The sequence below is a fragment of the Corvus hawaiiensis genome, chromosome 14 (genome assembly GCF_020740725.1).
Source record: "Corvus hawaiiensis isolate bCorHaw1 chromosome 14, bCorHaw1.pri.cur, whole genome shotgun sequence".
NCBI lineage: Eukaryota > Metazoa > Chordata > Aves > Passeriformes > Corvidae > Corvus > Corvus hawaiiensis.
The window spans coordinates 11,908,408-11,922,960 of record NC_063226.1 but is presented as its reverse complement, the minus strand read 5'-3'; the positions used below and the strand labels follow the sequence as shown (position 1 = coordinate 11,922,960).

The following is a 14,553-nucleotide window of genomic DNA, read 5'->3' as shown; positions in this document are numbered from 1 at the left end:
TTGAACCAGCTTTTGTTATCTGCCACTCATCATAAATCCTGTTCTCCACCTGCTAAGACAGGAGGAAAGTAAATGTGATTCCTGTATCAGCTGAGCTCACCAAGTTGCTGTAGCTAACTAACTCAGAATCATATGCTCCTTTTTATCCACAGCCCAGTCCACACCCTGATCTTCTGCAGGTGCAGCCAGCCCTGTCTCTCCTCCTCCTGGCTCTAGAGTCGAATTTATCATCCTACACTACCCCTGGCACACCTCTCTCCCAAATGCTGCCCATAGCAGAAGTCGTGCACAGTGCTGGAGCTTGACCCCCACACCCAACTCCTGGCAGCCCAGTTAAAGAAGCACAGTTATACACTTCTTGCCTATTTATACAATAAGCACTAAGGTTACACTTTATTTACAACTTTTGAAAAATGTACAGTTTCTTACATGGGTTACTTGTGCAAAGTTATACTTTTCAACTAACAGACCAATGTGCACACAAAAGACACTGGAACAGTGGACAACACAATTGCAGGTTCTATCCCACACTGCTGCTTAAGGTTCTGTATCCAAAGGTACAAACTCGCCTTACAAAAAAAGTGACTGGACTTACAAATGTTTTTCAGAATTGAAAAAATACTTTCATAAAACTGAAGGGAACAAACTCAAGCATGCAGCAGTAGCTTACACAAACCACACGGTCATCTACGAAGAGCAGAAACTGCAGAGACTTGAGTGCCTACCCTGGACTTAATTCAAACTTTCCAAAAGACAAAGTTAATTCCGAAACACAACTTATCTTTCTCAGCTAAAGATAAGGGGCAGGAGAAAGACACCAAAGGAGAGTAATTCCATCGCTAGAACAGGTCAGGTTTTACCTCTTCTTTCATGTGGAAGGCCTTTCGCTGAGAACCACAACTCTACCTGGTTTTGTCCAGTAATGCCTTGGTGACAGGACTATAGAAACCTACTGACAGTTTCTGTAGGCATGTCCTTTAAAATAGTAATTAAAAAAATAAAAGGGCTTGTTTCTCACCCTCAGCAAAGATCCAAGTACCACAGCTGTAGTGATTTATGTAGATCTGTACATAAATCTTGCATGTGAAGTGCAGAAGTAACAAGCATTCCAGGGTTTTACTAAATCTTTGAATTGGAATCAATTGAAGAGCTGATTTTTTTTAACGTAAGTGAAGGAGTTGATAAACCAATACAAAAGGGAAACAAAAGGTGATTTCTTCACCCAGTCCTTACAAATGCAGTGGGGTCTAAACCAATAGTAGGGGTAAGTGACCAGCCTGGACACATCAGCACTTTAGTTAATATCAGTTAAAAAATGTGTATGTATATAAACATCCCTTTTATCAAGCTACACATAAGCATCACTGTGTATAACACAATTACAATTAAAAGCTTAGTGTACACTACAGAAATGCACAATACTGCCCTAAGACTGGAGAGGGACCACAGAAAATGAACTCAGCATCAGTAACTCTTTTGCAAGTAACCCAAGTACAGAACGTTTGACTTCAAAGTGGGTGCGTTCTGATGTCCAAGGAGAAGCTTCAGCAAGGGAGGGTGGCAACAGCACAACAGCTATTTTGCTTGCAAAGTAAATGCTAGGAGGAAAAAGATGACTCGGACACTTTATTTTCCTCATCAACAGAGTGTTCGTTTGCATCATCCTGGGTCAACAGTCACGCCAGCTCTGTTCTACTATTGCAGAAACCCGTTTTTCATATTCCCGCTTATTCTCTTGGTATAGCTGAGCTGCCTGGCTGTTTGCTGGACTGTTCGGATTTGGCTCATCCAATAGGGACTGTGCAAAAAGAAAAAGATCCTTAGGCACTGCCAAGTACAGTTTTCCAACTGTTCTGTAAACTATCCATACTAGTCAGAGCAGAGACATTAGTCCAGGTGCAGCACACTGCATTCCTGCAGCTGGAAGGCTTTAGAGGCTTTGGCCACCAGCATCACCCCTGCACAGTGCAGGTGACTTTCTGTGACAGCCAAGCAATACATGCTGGTGGGCCCTGCAGTGACCACCTGTGTCACTGCCTGGCCAGTTTACACCTGGAAAGGATTCCCATTTTGCCAATATCAAGGTATAGCTGCTACACTGGCTCTTAGGAGAGGGGGGAAAAAACTTTCCTGAGCTGTTTTTGTCAAAGCATCCTAATGTCATTCTGTCTCTTCATGCAGAGTTCTTTTTTTACCTGTATGGATGTTAAGATGGAGGAGACATCATAAGTGGGGCTCCAGCGATTCTGAAGGATATCCAGACATATACTACCATCTGCATAGACTGGAAAGGGTCAAAAAAACCAGCTTAAAACACAACTTGTACAGCTCCTGGCTTTTCTCCCACATTGCCCGATCCTGAAAACCTATGTACAGACACACTGCAACAGTCCATAGTGTCTGACAGGCTGAAATCCTGCGAACAGGCCTGTAGGTAGGAAGCAGTGAAGCTCCTCACCAACTGAAGCCTCAAGTATTTAAACTCAACCCCTGCTTATTCTCTCACTAACTTCTCTGTGTCACTGCAACTACCACTATGGAAAACCACAAACAGATTTTAAGGAAAAAAAATTTTAGCTACCCAGAAGTGAACCAAACAAAGAAGACCCACAAACACACACACTTGAGGTTTCCCCATGAAGTCTCTAGAGTCCAGTCACCTTCCTCAGAGCAGCTACAGGAGAACCTTCTCTCCCTTCACTGTACCCACACTTGCCATGTTGGAAGGTTTCTAGTATTTCTGCACAAAGCTAGTATTTGTTTGGAGGCAAGGAATACCTCTCCAGCCTTTAGTTACCAAGGAAGGGGATAACATTAAATACTCTTACTGTCACTGGCTATAGCTGGACCCTAACACTACATTTCATTCTTACAGGCATTTTGGGGAAGAAAAGTGATAGAAGACAGCTGCATTCACCAGTGTCACTATGCTGTGTCTACAATACATACAGACAGAAGTCCAAAGCACTGCTATTTAAGTACAAAATATTCTTCTGTAAGGCTTAACAGGCAGTTGAGTGTCTCATCAGTACTGTGCTGTAACACCTGAAAGGTAAGAGGCTCCTTTTATTGCCCCTTTCTTTTCAAGCCTAAGCACTGCTCACATATCCATCCTCACCAAAACTACACAACCACACTGGAATTTTGCTGCCTTATTAGATAGTGAAAACTTTTATTATAGGTAGATTTTTTTATACAGCAAGCTGTAATAAAAAACACCCCAGCCCTCTCTTCCCCCCACCAAACCTCCAACAAAACAGCAAAAGTAAACCCAGGCATTGTGTAAGTACTTACCATTTGGATGAAACATTTTAGAGACAAATCTAACAGTAGGTGGCTTATTCGGGTATTCTTCTGTGAATTCTATTGTAAGTTTGAAAGTTCCTGGAGTTGAAAGAGAGATAAGCAACCTTTATACAGCATGAATTTACACAAGGGATGAGTAAGTAGCATCCCCCTGTGATACACACTCACACTATTGTGCTCACACAGGCATGCTGGATATGGAACACACATTGTGCAATCCCACAGCTATTCCTTTACTCTCATGGAGCTAATAATTAACGCTGGAGTCCCAGACAGTACCGGTACAAGAGTATTTTCCTGTGACTTACTTTTATTGCCAGAACCAGTCAAAAGGTTTACGTAAGGAAATAAATCTGCCCTTGGGGTTTTCTTCCAGAGAGCCTAATCCCAGTACACTGTACAAACAACAGCAGTGGGTGTAGAACTATCTGTGTAACACAACGTCATTTGGTGAGTCCTATCTATGGAATATGCTGTCATAGCAAGGACCTTGTAAGTTATTTCCTCTAAATTAAAAAAAAAAAAAAAGGTCATGTTTCTCAACAACTGTAAGGTAATCAGGTCTTGCAGAAAAGTAGTATTGAATGCAGCATCCAAATCTGACACTTTAAAATATAAACCTGACCATTTACTTTACACTAACTAGTCTTCCTTAGAGAAAGGCTGATTAAGCAGAAACAGAAAACTGTAGCTGAGTCTCAATCCAACCATTTTAACAGCCTGCACCAATGCAAGTTATTTTAACCCTTCTCCTCAGGCTATGACAATCTGAGAATAAGAAGTCTGTCAACTAAGCTGCACACATGGGTTTAGGGGATTAAGGACTGCTCCTGATTCAGCTCGGTAACTAAGGAACTCTACCTGCAGACCATGCGAGCTCCTCCCAAACACGCTACCACTGAGAGCAACCAGCCCTGGAGGCAGCCCAGGATGATCCTGGGTATGCCCAGAGAGAAATATCTGAAGCACCTTCATATAAATATACCGCTCTCCTGTAGCAGGACTGCGCCTGACAGTAACAGCTGGAGCAAGCTGCTGGTGGGGCATATTACCTTTTTTGAAAGGTCATCCCTATGTATCACTGATGAGTCGGGTTCCCCCTGTCCTCTCCACGTTCAGTGTCCTTGCTTCCTACTGTGAAGGAGTTTTCCAGCACCAATATAATGAAGTTATTCCTTTGTTTGGCTGGCAAACATATGCCAACAACTGGTAAACCAGAGAACAGATTTTTGGTTTGGGTTTTTGTTTTTTCTTTTTTTTTTTTCCAGATCAGCAAGGATCTGCATGATTTCCCAGGGACTCCTTCCTTTATAAGGAGATAAACTGTAACACTGAGTTGCAAGAAACGAAGGTCATTGCTTTGACATTCCAGTTTGCAAATGAAGAGACAGCATAGATGCTTTAGCACTTTCCCTACAGCAGTGGGAAATCTCAACACCCTAAAAATAAGTTTATGCATGTTTGGTTTTTTTATTAGCAGCCTAACAATGTAGGAGCAGAGAGCCAACGCTATGCTATCTCACTGTGAAACAAACGAGCCAGAACAGTAGAGTTAGGATTGTTCAAATTAGTGGAAATCTGCAGTGGGGTTTTCAAATTTACTCCAGTTTAGTCCAGAGGCACAGAGCCAGGTGTGAGATCAGCTTGAAAGCCAGGACTGGGAAGTTAGTAACTACTTCTACCAGCTGCAAACATCTGCCCCTTAGAACCAAATGCTTAGAGATTTGACTCTAGATATTCTCAGCTCTCCCTGCCCCATTTCTGGTTCTCAGTAGCCTCCTCCTGAGGAAGGAGTGACTAAGCAAGCAGTAGGATGAAAACCGAGCACAAACCATCACACAGGTTTGACAGCAACAGGAGCAGTTTGGTCTTAGAATCCATTTAAAACTACTGAAAGAAAGGGAAGCTATTGTCCCACCAGAGACAGGACAGTGCTACTTTTAACACAAATCTGAGCAAGGGGCTTATCTGGAGCAATATCCAGCTGGAGTATCTACCTACTCAGATTTCCAAGTCAGGGCCCAGAGTGGCAGTGGCTCTTTGAAATGCTCCACAGTACACAAACCCTCCCTATTGAGCTTTATTAAAGGGCAAATCCAGAGATTTGATGCACCGAAGTCCAAGGGTCACTCACACTGAAAGCCCACAAAAATCAAACAGGTATCACAACACACAGATGGGGATGACGTCTTCAGTGTCCAGTCCCTCCTGTCACTAATTTTAGCACTTTCAACTGGTATTTCTCAAAATTTACCCTAGACAGCCATTTTTAAAACATAAATAATCATATTCACTGTCATTATTGATATTGGGATCACCACTAATCTTAGGAGAACATTCTCTTTTCTGCCCTTTACTTATCTTGTTGATCACTTCTACCTCAGGATTTGAGACCCTGACACAGCCAAGAGAGGCTTCTGCATGACCTGTGCACCAGCCCCAGCAACCCCAGAGAGCAGAGCCCGTGTCCCTGCAGGGTCCCCTCCCTGCAGACCCTGACAGCAACCCCTCCATTCCACTGCCCAAAAAGCAGGGACGAGCTCTTTTGCTCCCACACGAGGATACAGGATCCATATTCCATAAGCAAGGCACAAACCGCACAAAAGACAAATGCCTTGTGTTCTCTGTTCAAGCCTCCTGCACAACCACAGCAAGGCAGGATACTACAATAGCTGAACTACTTAAATGTCTCCAAGCCAGGAATCCTACACTAACCACAGTATCATCATCCAGTTTCAGAGAAACAGGTCTAAAGGACTGGGACAACCTGGATTTCCATGGCTGTGCCAGCATTACCACTTTAGATGCCACACACATAAAAATTCTTAGAGATATGGTGAAGGGCAGGATAAATATCCCCAGGGTCCTACTGCAGACACCTGCAATCGAATCCTCTTAAACCAGAAGATGGAAGTTATGCTGCTGATCTAAATTAGTGGTTGCTCCTAAGCTGAGCCAGCCTGCACACTGAGTTGTGAAAACACCCTCCAAAGTCTGGGGGTGGAGAAGGAGGGATGTCAGCTGCAGAATGCTGCACAGCAAGTAAACAAATGCATTCAACTTCAGGTTTGCAGCCCAGACAAACTACAACACCTCAGAAGCTGCAACTGGAGAAGGGCCTCACCAGAATGAGGATAAAGAACAGTAGCTCTCATGATGTTGGAATTATCATACCCCTAGAATAACAAAACCCCCCAAATTTCACAGCCTACTTTCACAAGAACTAAGCTATCTGAAATTTTACAGTATCACCATGGAGTGAAAGAGCCTAAAAATGAAAAAGAACACTGACCTGCAAGGCTTCATGGGAAAGATTATAGAGTTTCAGCGTACCTTTGAGTCACAAGGGCCTGTGCAGTTGCAAAGCAAGCCCAAACTAACATAGTGTTAAAATAAAATTCTCTTACTCTTACCTAAATAAAGCTAAACTGCATCTGGACTGCACTACCATTATCTGAACTGTGCTACTCCACTCACTGAATGGAAAAGCACAGCTGAGGCACCGACAAGCCCTATCTCCAGGCACCACTTAGTGCTTTGTTATCTAGCAAGGTAAGATACATCCAGAGGAGAGGAGAGAAGCAGATATCCTGCAACACAAGACACATCTGTTTTCCTGAGCACACAGTGTGAAAACACACATTTTGCTAAGAAAAGAGCAATCCATCACATCCGGAGATTACATTATGACATCAACCAAAGCAGGAGGACAGCAGCAGCAGCCTCAAGCACCTGTCTGAACCTCAAACTGCTGTGACTGCAACACGTCCTCAGTATCCAAGATAAAGACATAATGCTGCTTCAGAAAGCACACAGGAAATCAATATGTCAGGGCTCTCAAAAGCAGTCTTCAACCTTCTGCAACTAAATGGAAATATATGGAAAAAAGCCCTTACAGCATCTGTTAACCACATGCTGAGCTGGAAGAGCCTGAGCATGGCAACAACCTGCATTTTAGCACACTGCAAGGAGACAGCTTTCTGCTCCAAACAGTGAATCACTCTATTAGCAGCAGTGCTCCAAAGCCTAAGCAGCTCTAGAAACCCCCACAAAACTTAAGAGAGCCCTTCTTTGAGGATTACAAGATGAGACAGCAAAATACATTTTGTCTACCTGTTCTATTATGCAATGTTTTAAGTCCAAGTTCTAAACATTAGACTGCAGAAGCAGCTACTCCAGCAAGTTTCTTAACTAATCAAATACATTAAAAAGAAGTAAGGCTTCAGAGTTTTCTTAGGCTTGAAATATTTAAAATCTTCAAAATCTTCACAGAGAAATACAATCTGCAATTTAGAGGCATGTCCACAGGTGCTACCTCCAAGGATAAACAAAGACAAGGGAGTCAGCCAAGAACAAAGAAGAGTTAAGGAATTTTTCCTATGCTTTCGTCATGAGTAATGGAGATCTAAGATACATTTTTTTAAGATATTTTCAGTGTAGGCTATATAATTATATATCACTGATTTTAGTTAGACAGTATTTTATGTCTAACAGGTTTTCACAAGATGCTTAAGTACTCATACTGCATCAGTAAACCTATCAAAGTCAGTAAGACCAGATGGAAACTACAGGTATGTTACCAGGACCTATTTAGTCATCTTTTAAACTTAAAAAGTCCTTTCAATCTTAAGCCCTGAATGATACCAATTGTAGCAGAGCGAAATAAATTACAAGAAAAAGCCACTGTTCTGAACTTCCTCAGATATTCAGCCCATTTCCTACTTCAGCGACTCACGTTGGAACTTGCTCACAAAACACTTCCAGCATCAGAAAAAAAACCAGAACTCAAACAAAACACAACAGTTCTATACCAAGTTTTTAATGCTAACCCAGACATGAGTGTCCCATAAAACGTGATCCAGAGTTCAACAGAAAAGTTTGCAGAGATCCTTAAAATGATGTAATAGCGATTACAAGCAAGACTGTACAAGCTAATTTATATGTTTCTGTAAGTCAACACAGCAATCTAAATCTACAACACTTTCTGAGAGTAGGATTAGAAAAATAATATCTACATATATCAGGCACACGTGTGTGGTCAGGTGAACATGCACCCACGCCCCCCCACCATTCCCAGTCCCACACCTGTTTGTTGCAGGGTCTACAGTAGTGACACCAAGGCCGTATCAAAACGCAGCAGTTTACCCCGAGAAAGCCAAACACCAGCCCCGCACGCCGCACTTACCGTCCTCGAAAGGGGTCCCCTCGGGCCTGGAGGAGGGAAAGCAAAGCACAGCGTTACCCCACTGGCAGCCCGGCTCCAACCCCCGGCGGCTGAGCGGCCCCCGCGGCCTGCCGCCCCCTTCCCTGCCGACTCACCCGAAGATGACGGCGTTCCACACCATGATGTTGTTCTCGGAGGGGGCCCCGCTCACCCCGGCCGGGGGATCCTCCTGCAGCCTGCAGGGCACAGGGACGGTGAGCGCGGCCCGCGCCCCCCGCGCTGCGCAAACGGCGTAACCCAGCCCGGCAGCGGCCGCGCCGCGCAAACAGCGTAACCCGGGACGAAGCTGCGCAAGCGGCGTAACCCGGGCCGGCAGCGGCCGCCTGCGCAAACGGCGTAACCCGCGCCAGGCAGCGCCGCCCGCGCTACGCAATCAGCGGAGCGCGCCTTGCCCCGCCGCCATGTTGTGCTGCCCCCTCCTCCCCGGCAGCGCTCGGCCCTTCGTCCTCCTCCCTCCCGCCCCTTTACCCTCGGCCCGTGGCCTCGGTACCTCTTGAAGTCCCGCATGAGGCGCCTACGGGCCGGAGTGGACATGGCGGGCTGAGGGTTATAGCTCAGGCATACACTGCCGGAGGGAGCGCCGGGCGCGGCTAAGGTTCGATCTCCGACTGAGGCGGCGGCAGCACTGACGGACAGGAGCGATCACAGCCTCTACCACTGCGGTGGGCGCGGAAAGGGAGAGAGCCTGAGCTGCACCGACTCCTGCGCCGGCAGCCGGACGGTCCCGGGATGTACCAACAGCGCGGGGAGAGGGGGGCGGAGCCGGATGTGGCTGAGCCCCCGGCCCAGCCTCTACCACCGCGGCGGGGGGCGGTGCCTGGAGGGGGCGGTACCAACGGCGGCGGAGGGCGGGGGGCAACGTAAGCAGCGACGTCACGGGAGGCGGAGCGGCGGCGGCGCTGCGGGTTGGGGTCAAAACAGTTCAATAGGGAAAGCAAAGACCAGGCGCACAAGCGAACCGGAACAAGGAGTTCATTCCCCACTTCCCCAAGGCAGGTAGGGCTTCATCACACGTAACAGTGACTTGGGAAGACAAACACCATCACTCCAAATGCTCCCCCTCCTCCTTCTCCCCCAGCTTTATTGCTGAGGATGAGGCCATATGGTTGGGGATATCCCTCGGGTCAGCTGGGATCAGCTGTCCTGGCTGTGTCCCCTCCCAGCTCCTTGGGCACCCTCCGCCTCTCGCTGCTGGGGTGGGGTGAGGAGCAGAGAAGGCCTTGGCTCAGGGTAAATCCTGCTCATGTAACAAAAACATCTCTGAGTTATCAGCACTTTTTCCAGCACAAATCCAAACCATGGTCTCAAAACAACTACTGTGAAGAAAGTTAACTCCATCACTGTCAAAATCAGCACAACCTGCTACGCTGCATTTTCCTCTTCCCCAGAGAGTGTTTTCCAAGGGAAAATAAGCAATTGTCTATGTTTCTTTAACAGCTTTTGGAAGTAAGAATCTCTCTGCTATTGTGTAAAGCAGGCTGGCTGGGCTCTGTTTTTTGAGTTTATCCTCACTTGTAATTTCATATAATCCAGCTGTGTGGGAAGGCAGCTTCAGAAAAGACACAGGAGAACACCTACTGAAAGAAAGTAATAGAAAATTGTTTTCACGGCCGCACTGCAAACCTGTTGTTCCGGACCTTTCCCGCTGTACCAGCCTGTGCAATAAGAACCATGTGAGCTCTGGGTGTTTGTCAGGAAGAGCGTTGTCCAGTGTCCGACCTTCGACCTTCAGAGGCACAGGAGCTGCCGGGACCCGCCCGGCTCTGTGCGCGTTCCCTCGGCGCCCCGCGGAGCCGCCCCGGCGGGCGGGGCCGGGCGCGCGGGGGCCGGGCCAGGCGGCTCCGAGCTCGCCGCCGCCATGCCCAAGGTGGTGTCGCGTTCCGTCGTGTGCTCCGACACCCGCGACCGCGAGGAGTACGACGATGGGGAGAAGCCGCTGCACGTCTACTACTGCCTGTGCGGGCAGATGGTGCTGGTGCTCGGTGAGCCGGGGCAGGCCGCGGCCCGGGGAGGGGCAGGCCGCGGCCCGGGGAGGGTCAGGCCACGGCCCGGTGGCGCAGAGGGCCCGGGAAGGCGGCGGCGGGGTGTGGGTGCGGAGTGAGGGTGCGGATTCCGGGTTCCCGGCGCCGGTGCCCGCCCGGCCCCGCCGCCAGCCCGGCCCCGCCGCTCCCCGCAGATTGCCAGCTGGAGAAGCTGCCGATGCGGCCGCGGGACCGCGCCCGGGTGATGGACGCGGCCAAGCACGCCCACAAGTTCTGCAACGCCGAGGAGGAGGAGAGCGTCTTCCTGCGCAGGTGAGCCCGGCTCTGCACCCCCTGAGCCCCAGGCCCGGGGAAGGGGCTGCCCTCCCCGCCCAGCTGGGAGCCGCCAGGCACGGAGACGCTGTGTCCATATGCTTTGCTCAAGTGCTGCCTCTCTCCCCCAGACCCGAAGGCATAGAGCGGCAGTTCAGGAAGAAATGTGGCAAGTAAGTGACGTTCTTTAGTCTTTTGAGTGACTTTTACATTTTTTTATAAGGAAACCATAGGAATCCAGAATCTGGGTTTCCTCTCAGCTATGCATATTTCTGTTTCCAGGTGTGGACTGCTGCTCTTTTATCAACACCAACAGAAAAATGCTCCTGTGACATTCATTGTTGATGGTGCTGTGGTCAAATTTGGCCAAGGTTTTGGGAAAACAAACATATATACTCAGAAACAAGAACCTCCCAAAAAGGTAATTGGCTTTAGAGAAGAAGGATATCTTTGCTTTTCTAAAGGTGTTGTGTATAAAATAACTTAATGATGAGGGCAGAGGGGAGAGAAAAGAAAAAAGGACCTCTGAACAATAACTCAAATTGGTGTCTTTTCTATGTCTCCCTTAAGTTTTCCTTGACAGAGGTCACTGCAGCTTGGAGTCCTAGCACTAAAGGAGAGCAAAATAGCCTTGGAAATCCAGACTGTGCCTGATGTTTAGGCTCAGTTAACAGAAAGTTTTCAGTTGTAAGTAGGTCAGGTTGGTAGTCTGCACAGTGGTTCTCGAAGTCTGGCTCATCTATTGTTATGTCAGTGAGCTTGCTTCTGGTAGTGACACCTCTAAGCCCAGAAATCACTAAGCATACTTCCCCTTTGGCACCCACAGAGTTCAGGTAATCTTGATGACTTGTGTAAGAAGCCTTAAAAGCTTTGGAAGGAGGAAGCAATCCCTACTGGTACAACTGTTGCCAAGGTTTAACAAAATATTCTTGTTTTTCACCCAGGTGATGATGACCAAACGGACCAAAGACATGGGCAAGTTCAGTTCTGTCACAGTCTCCACAATTGATGAAGAGGAGGAGGAGATTGAAGCAGTAAGTTTTGGATGCCCTTAGTGGCAGCCACATCTCAGCTGGTCAGAGCCAGTGATGGTCTCACTGTTTGGATGAGATGTTGTTACTCTGGGGTTTGCTGTTGCAAAGTGACGTGTGTGTTTCAGAGGGAGATTGCAGACTCGTACGCACAAAATGCAAAAGTGATTGAGAAACAGCTGGAACGCAAAGGCATGAGCAAGAAAAGGCTACAAGAGTTGGTGAGTGTTTTCTTTGGTGTTGAACACAAAGCTCTGAGATGTGTTAGCTTTGTACACAAAAGCTATCTTGCAGATTAGACTGCAAGTATAGAGAGGTCCTGGTACAGTCACAGGCAACTTGCAGCTTTGTGAGGATGAAATTTCCTTTACAAGTTTTATAGAGATGTTCTTCTCATCCCCCTGAACTTAAATTTGCATGCCATTACCTGGACAGGTAACTGAAGAGCAGCCAGCAGAGTGCCTGCAGGGAGGCTTTCTGTGACCTGTTGGACGAGGAACAAGGGAAGGAGAAATCAGGCCATGGCTTTGCCAGCCTGTGCTCTCATGCCTGCTTGGCAGAGCAGGTCATTGCCATGAGACATAAGGGCAAAGCAAGGCTCTTGTGGAGGATCTGCAGCTCAGCTGCTACTGCAAGGGGCACTCGAAGAATAAATGGCAAGAACATCTCAACTGATCTTACTTGCTGTGACAGGAGGGTAGTAGATGGAAGGAGGAGGAAATGTGCAGCTTCCACCTGAGGATAGAAAGTATGAAATTGTCTCCTGGGCAGTTGGTCTTGGGCTTTTTATGATTTTAAAGATGGTCCTCGTTTTGTATGTCAGTGGAGGAGGAAGTCAGCAAAGCACTTGAGCTGCTCTTGCTCCTGGTTTTGGAACTGAAAAGTTTGCATTGGTCAGACAAGAAGCGCAAACCTCATTGGTGCACTGAAGGGAAAAGTATCCAGACATTATTTAATTCTGCCTTACTTTTCCTATTCAGGCTGAGTTGGAAGCCAAGAAAGCCAAGATGAAGGGAACCCTGATTGATAACCAGTTCAAATGAAATGCTGTGTATCTGCTGGATATTTGGAGACAGGAGAAAGCTACCAAGAGCTATCACAGTTCTGTCAACGAAGCAGAAGTAACAGACAATGTTCAAGAGTTGCACTGTGCTGCAGCCAGCTTGGAGGATGAGAACCTCTCTGTATCCCTCTGTATTAAGTGATACTCTGGGTACCAGTCTTAACTTCAATGGCACCGGAGACTTTGCTCCAACTGCAGTTCTCTACAGACCCAGTGTTATGAGCAGGCTGTTCTACGTAGAATATTTACTTTCAAGAAAATCTTTGCTGGGTGCCTTCCTGAGTTCGCCTTTAGATACCTGTCTTTTTATTTTGTAGTTTTCAAATGTGTTTCCCTGAATATATTAGAACGCTAAGTAACTATACAACAAAGAAATCCTTATAAAAGTAAGCTCTATGCCTGTTGTTCATTTTGTTACTTGAAATGTGTCCAAAAGGTGCAGCAGCCTGAACCATGCCATTCCAACAGAGTCTGGAACGACTGGGATGCAATGCTTGGGCATGGTGCTGCTGCTGCTCACCCTGACCTGCCAGAGGCAGCCAGCACAGACTGGGCAGCAGCACTGCAGTCTCAGCCCCTGCTGAACATCACAAGGCTGCAGTTGTACAGAATTAAACTGTCACAGCGGACAGACAACGGAATATAAAATCCAACCCTATTTTAAACTACTGTAAATAAAAACTGCTGCTAATGAGTTCAAATACATGGTTGGAAGTTACTGATACAGCCAGTGATCATTAAAGAATACAACTGTACATCTGAACTAGCCCATTGGGCAAAACAGTATCAGTATTTGGAGTTGTGAAATGTGAAGGAAAAATTGTTTTGAATGTATTGACCACTAAGGACTTGAATAGACATTACACACCAGTTTTTAAAGTACCTTGTTTGGGTAATAGTACTTCATGCCTCTTGTGTGATGTAATAACAGTGCGCTCTAGCCCATGTCTTTGTTGCTCTACTTGGGATGAAATACCATATTACAGACTTGAACCAAAATACCTTTCCTGGGATGTTCTTACTCTACCAAATATCATAAAACGTGACCAATGAACAAAATCCTTCCATCACCCACAATTACTATGGAAAACTTCCTATAATCAATAAAGATTTTCCATCTGGCTTTATAATCCTGACTGGGAAAACTCAGTTGTGCTTACCTAAGGATCTGTCCTTCCTTTCTTGGGAAAACAAGGTGTAAAAGAGGGAGTGAACTCGGCCCAGAGCTAACAGAGATGGGTCTGCAGATCCTGTGACAATTTAATGCCAGGCTGGTAAGCAGGTGTTCAGGTTGACTCACACAGTGCTGATCTTGGCCCCTGCTGATCACCTGCTAATCTGAAGCCTATTTCCAGAAGCCTGTGGCCAGAGGCCCTCGGCGGTCTGCGATACTTGGGAAGGGCAGGAGGCATGCGTGGGTACGCAAACCCCTTTCCCAGTGTGGTAGCACAGTCCAGCCAGGCGAGGGCCCCAGGGTTCCTCTGAGAGCGATCCAAGCCCGGGGTAACTGCAGGTCGCTCTCTATAAAAATTCAGAATTTTTTTTCCCGAGCAAGAGTAAAAGACTTGGACATCTGAAAATAGGTTTTGAAGCATGTGAGAGGTGCTGGGATGCAGACGCTGAGTCTCCAGTTGT

The 14,553-nt window shown here is 46.9% G+C and overlaps 2 protein-coding genes across 2 annotated transcripts; one reads left to right on the top strand and one right to left on the bottom strand.

The window, feature by feature from the left end:
• Positions 1 to 358: 358 nt before the first annotated feature.
• Positions 359 to 9,353, bottom strand: UBE2A (ubiquitin conjugating enzyme E2 A). Its single transcript, XM_048319159.1, has 6 exons — positions 9,021 to 9,353; positions 8,626 to 8,706; positions 8,492 to 8,517; positions 3,295 to 3,384; positions 2,196 to 2,284; positions 359 to 1,798 (listed from the first exon to the last, which is right to left on the bottom strand). Exons 1-6 carry the CDS (start codon positions 9,062 to 9,064, stop codon positions 1,670 to 1,672), a joined length of 459 nt encoding a protein of 152 aa, XP_048175116.1. The 5' UTR covers positions 9,065 to 9,353; the 3' UTR covers positions 359 to 1,669.
• Positions 9,354 to 10,329: 976 nt separating this feature from the next.
• STEEP1 (STING1 ER exit protein 1) lies at positions 10,330 to 13,308 on the top strand. Its single transcript, XM_048319158.1, has 7 exons — positions 10,330 to 10,512; positions 10,707 to 10,824; positions 10,956 to 10,997; positions 11,107 to 11,245; positions 11,769 to 11,858; positions 11,984 to 12,076; positions 12,836 to 13,308. Exons 1-7 carry the CDS (start codon positions 10,389 to 10,391, stop codon positions 12,896 to 12,898), a joined length of 669 nt encoding a protein of 222 aa, XP_048175115.1. The 5' UTR covers positions 10,330 to 10,388; the 3' UTR covers positions 12,899 to 13,308.
• Positions 13,309 to 14,553: the final 1,245 nt, after the last annotated feature.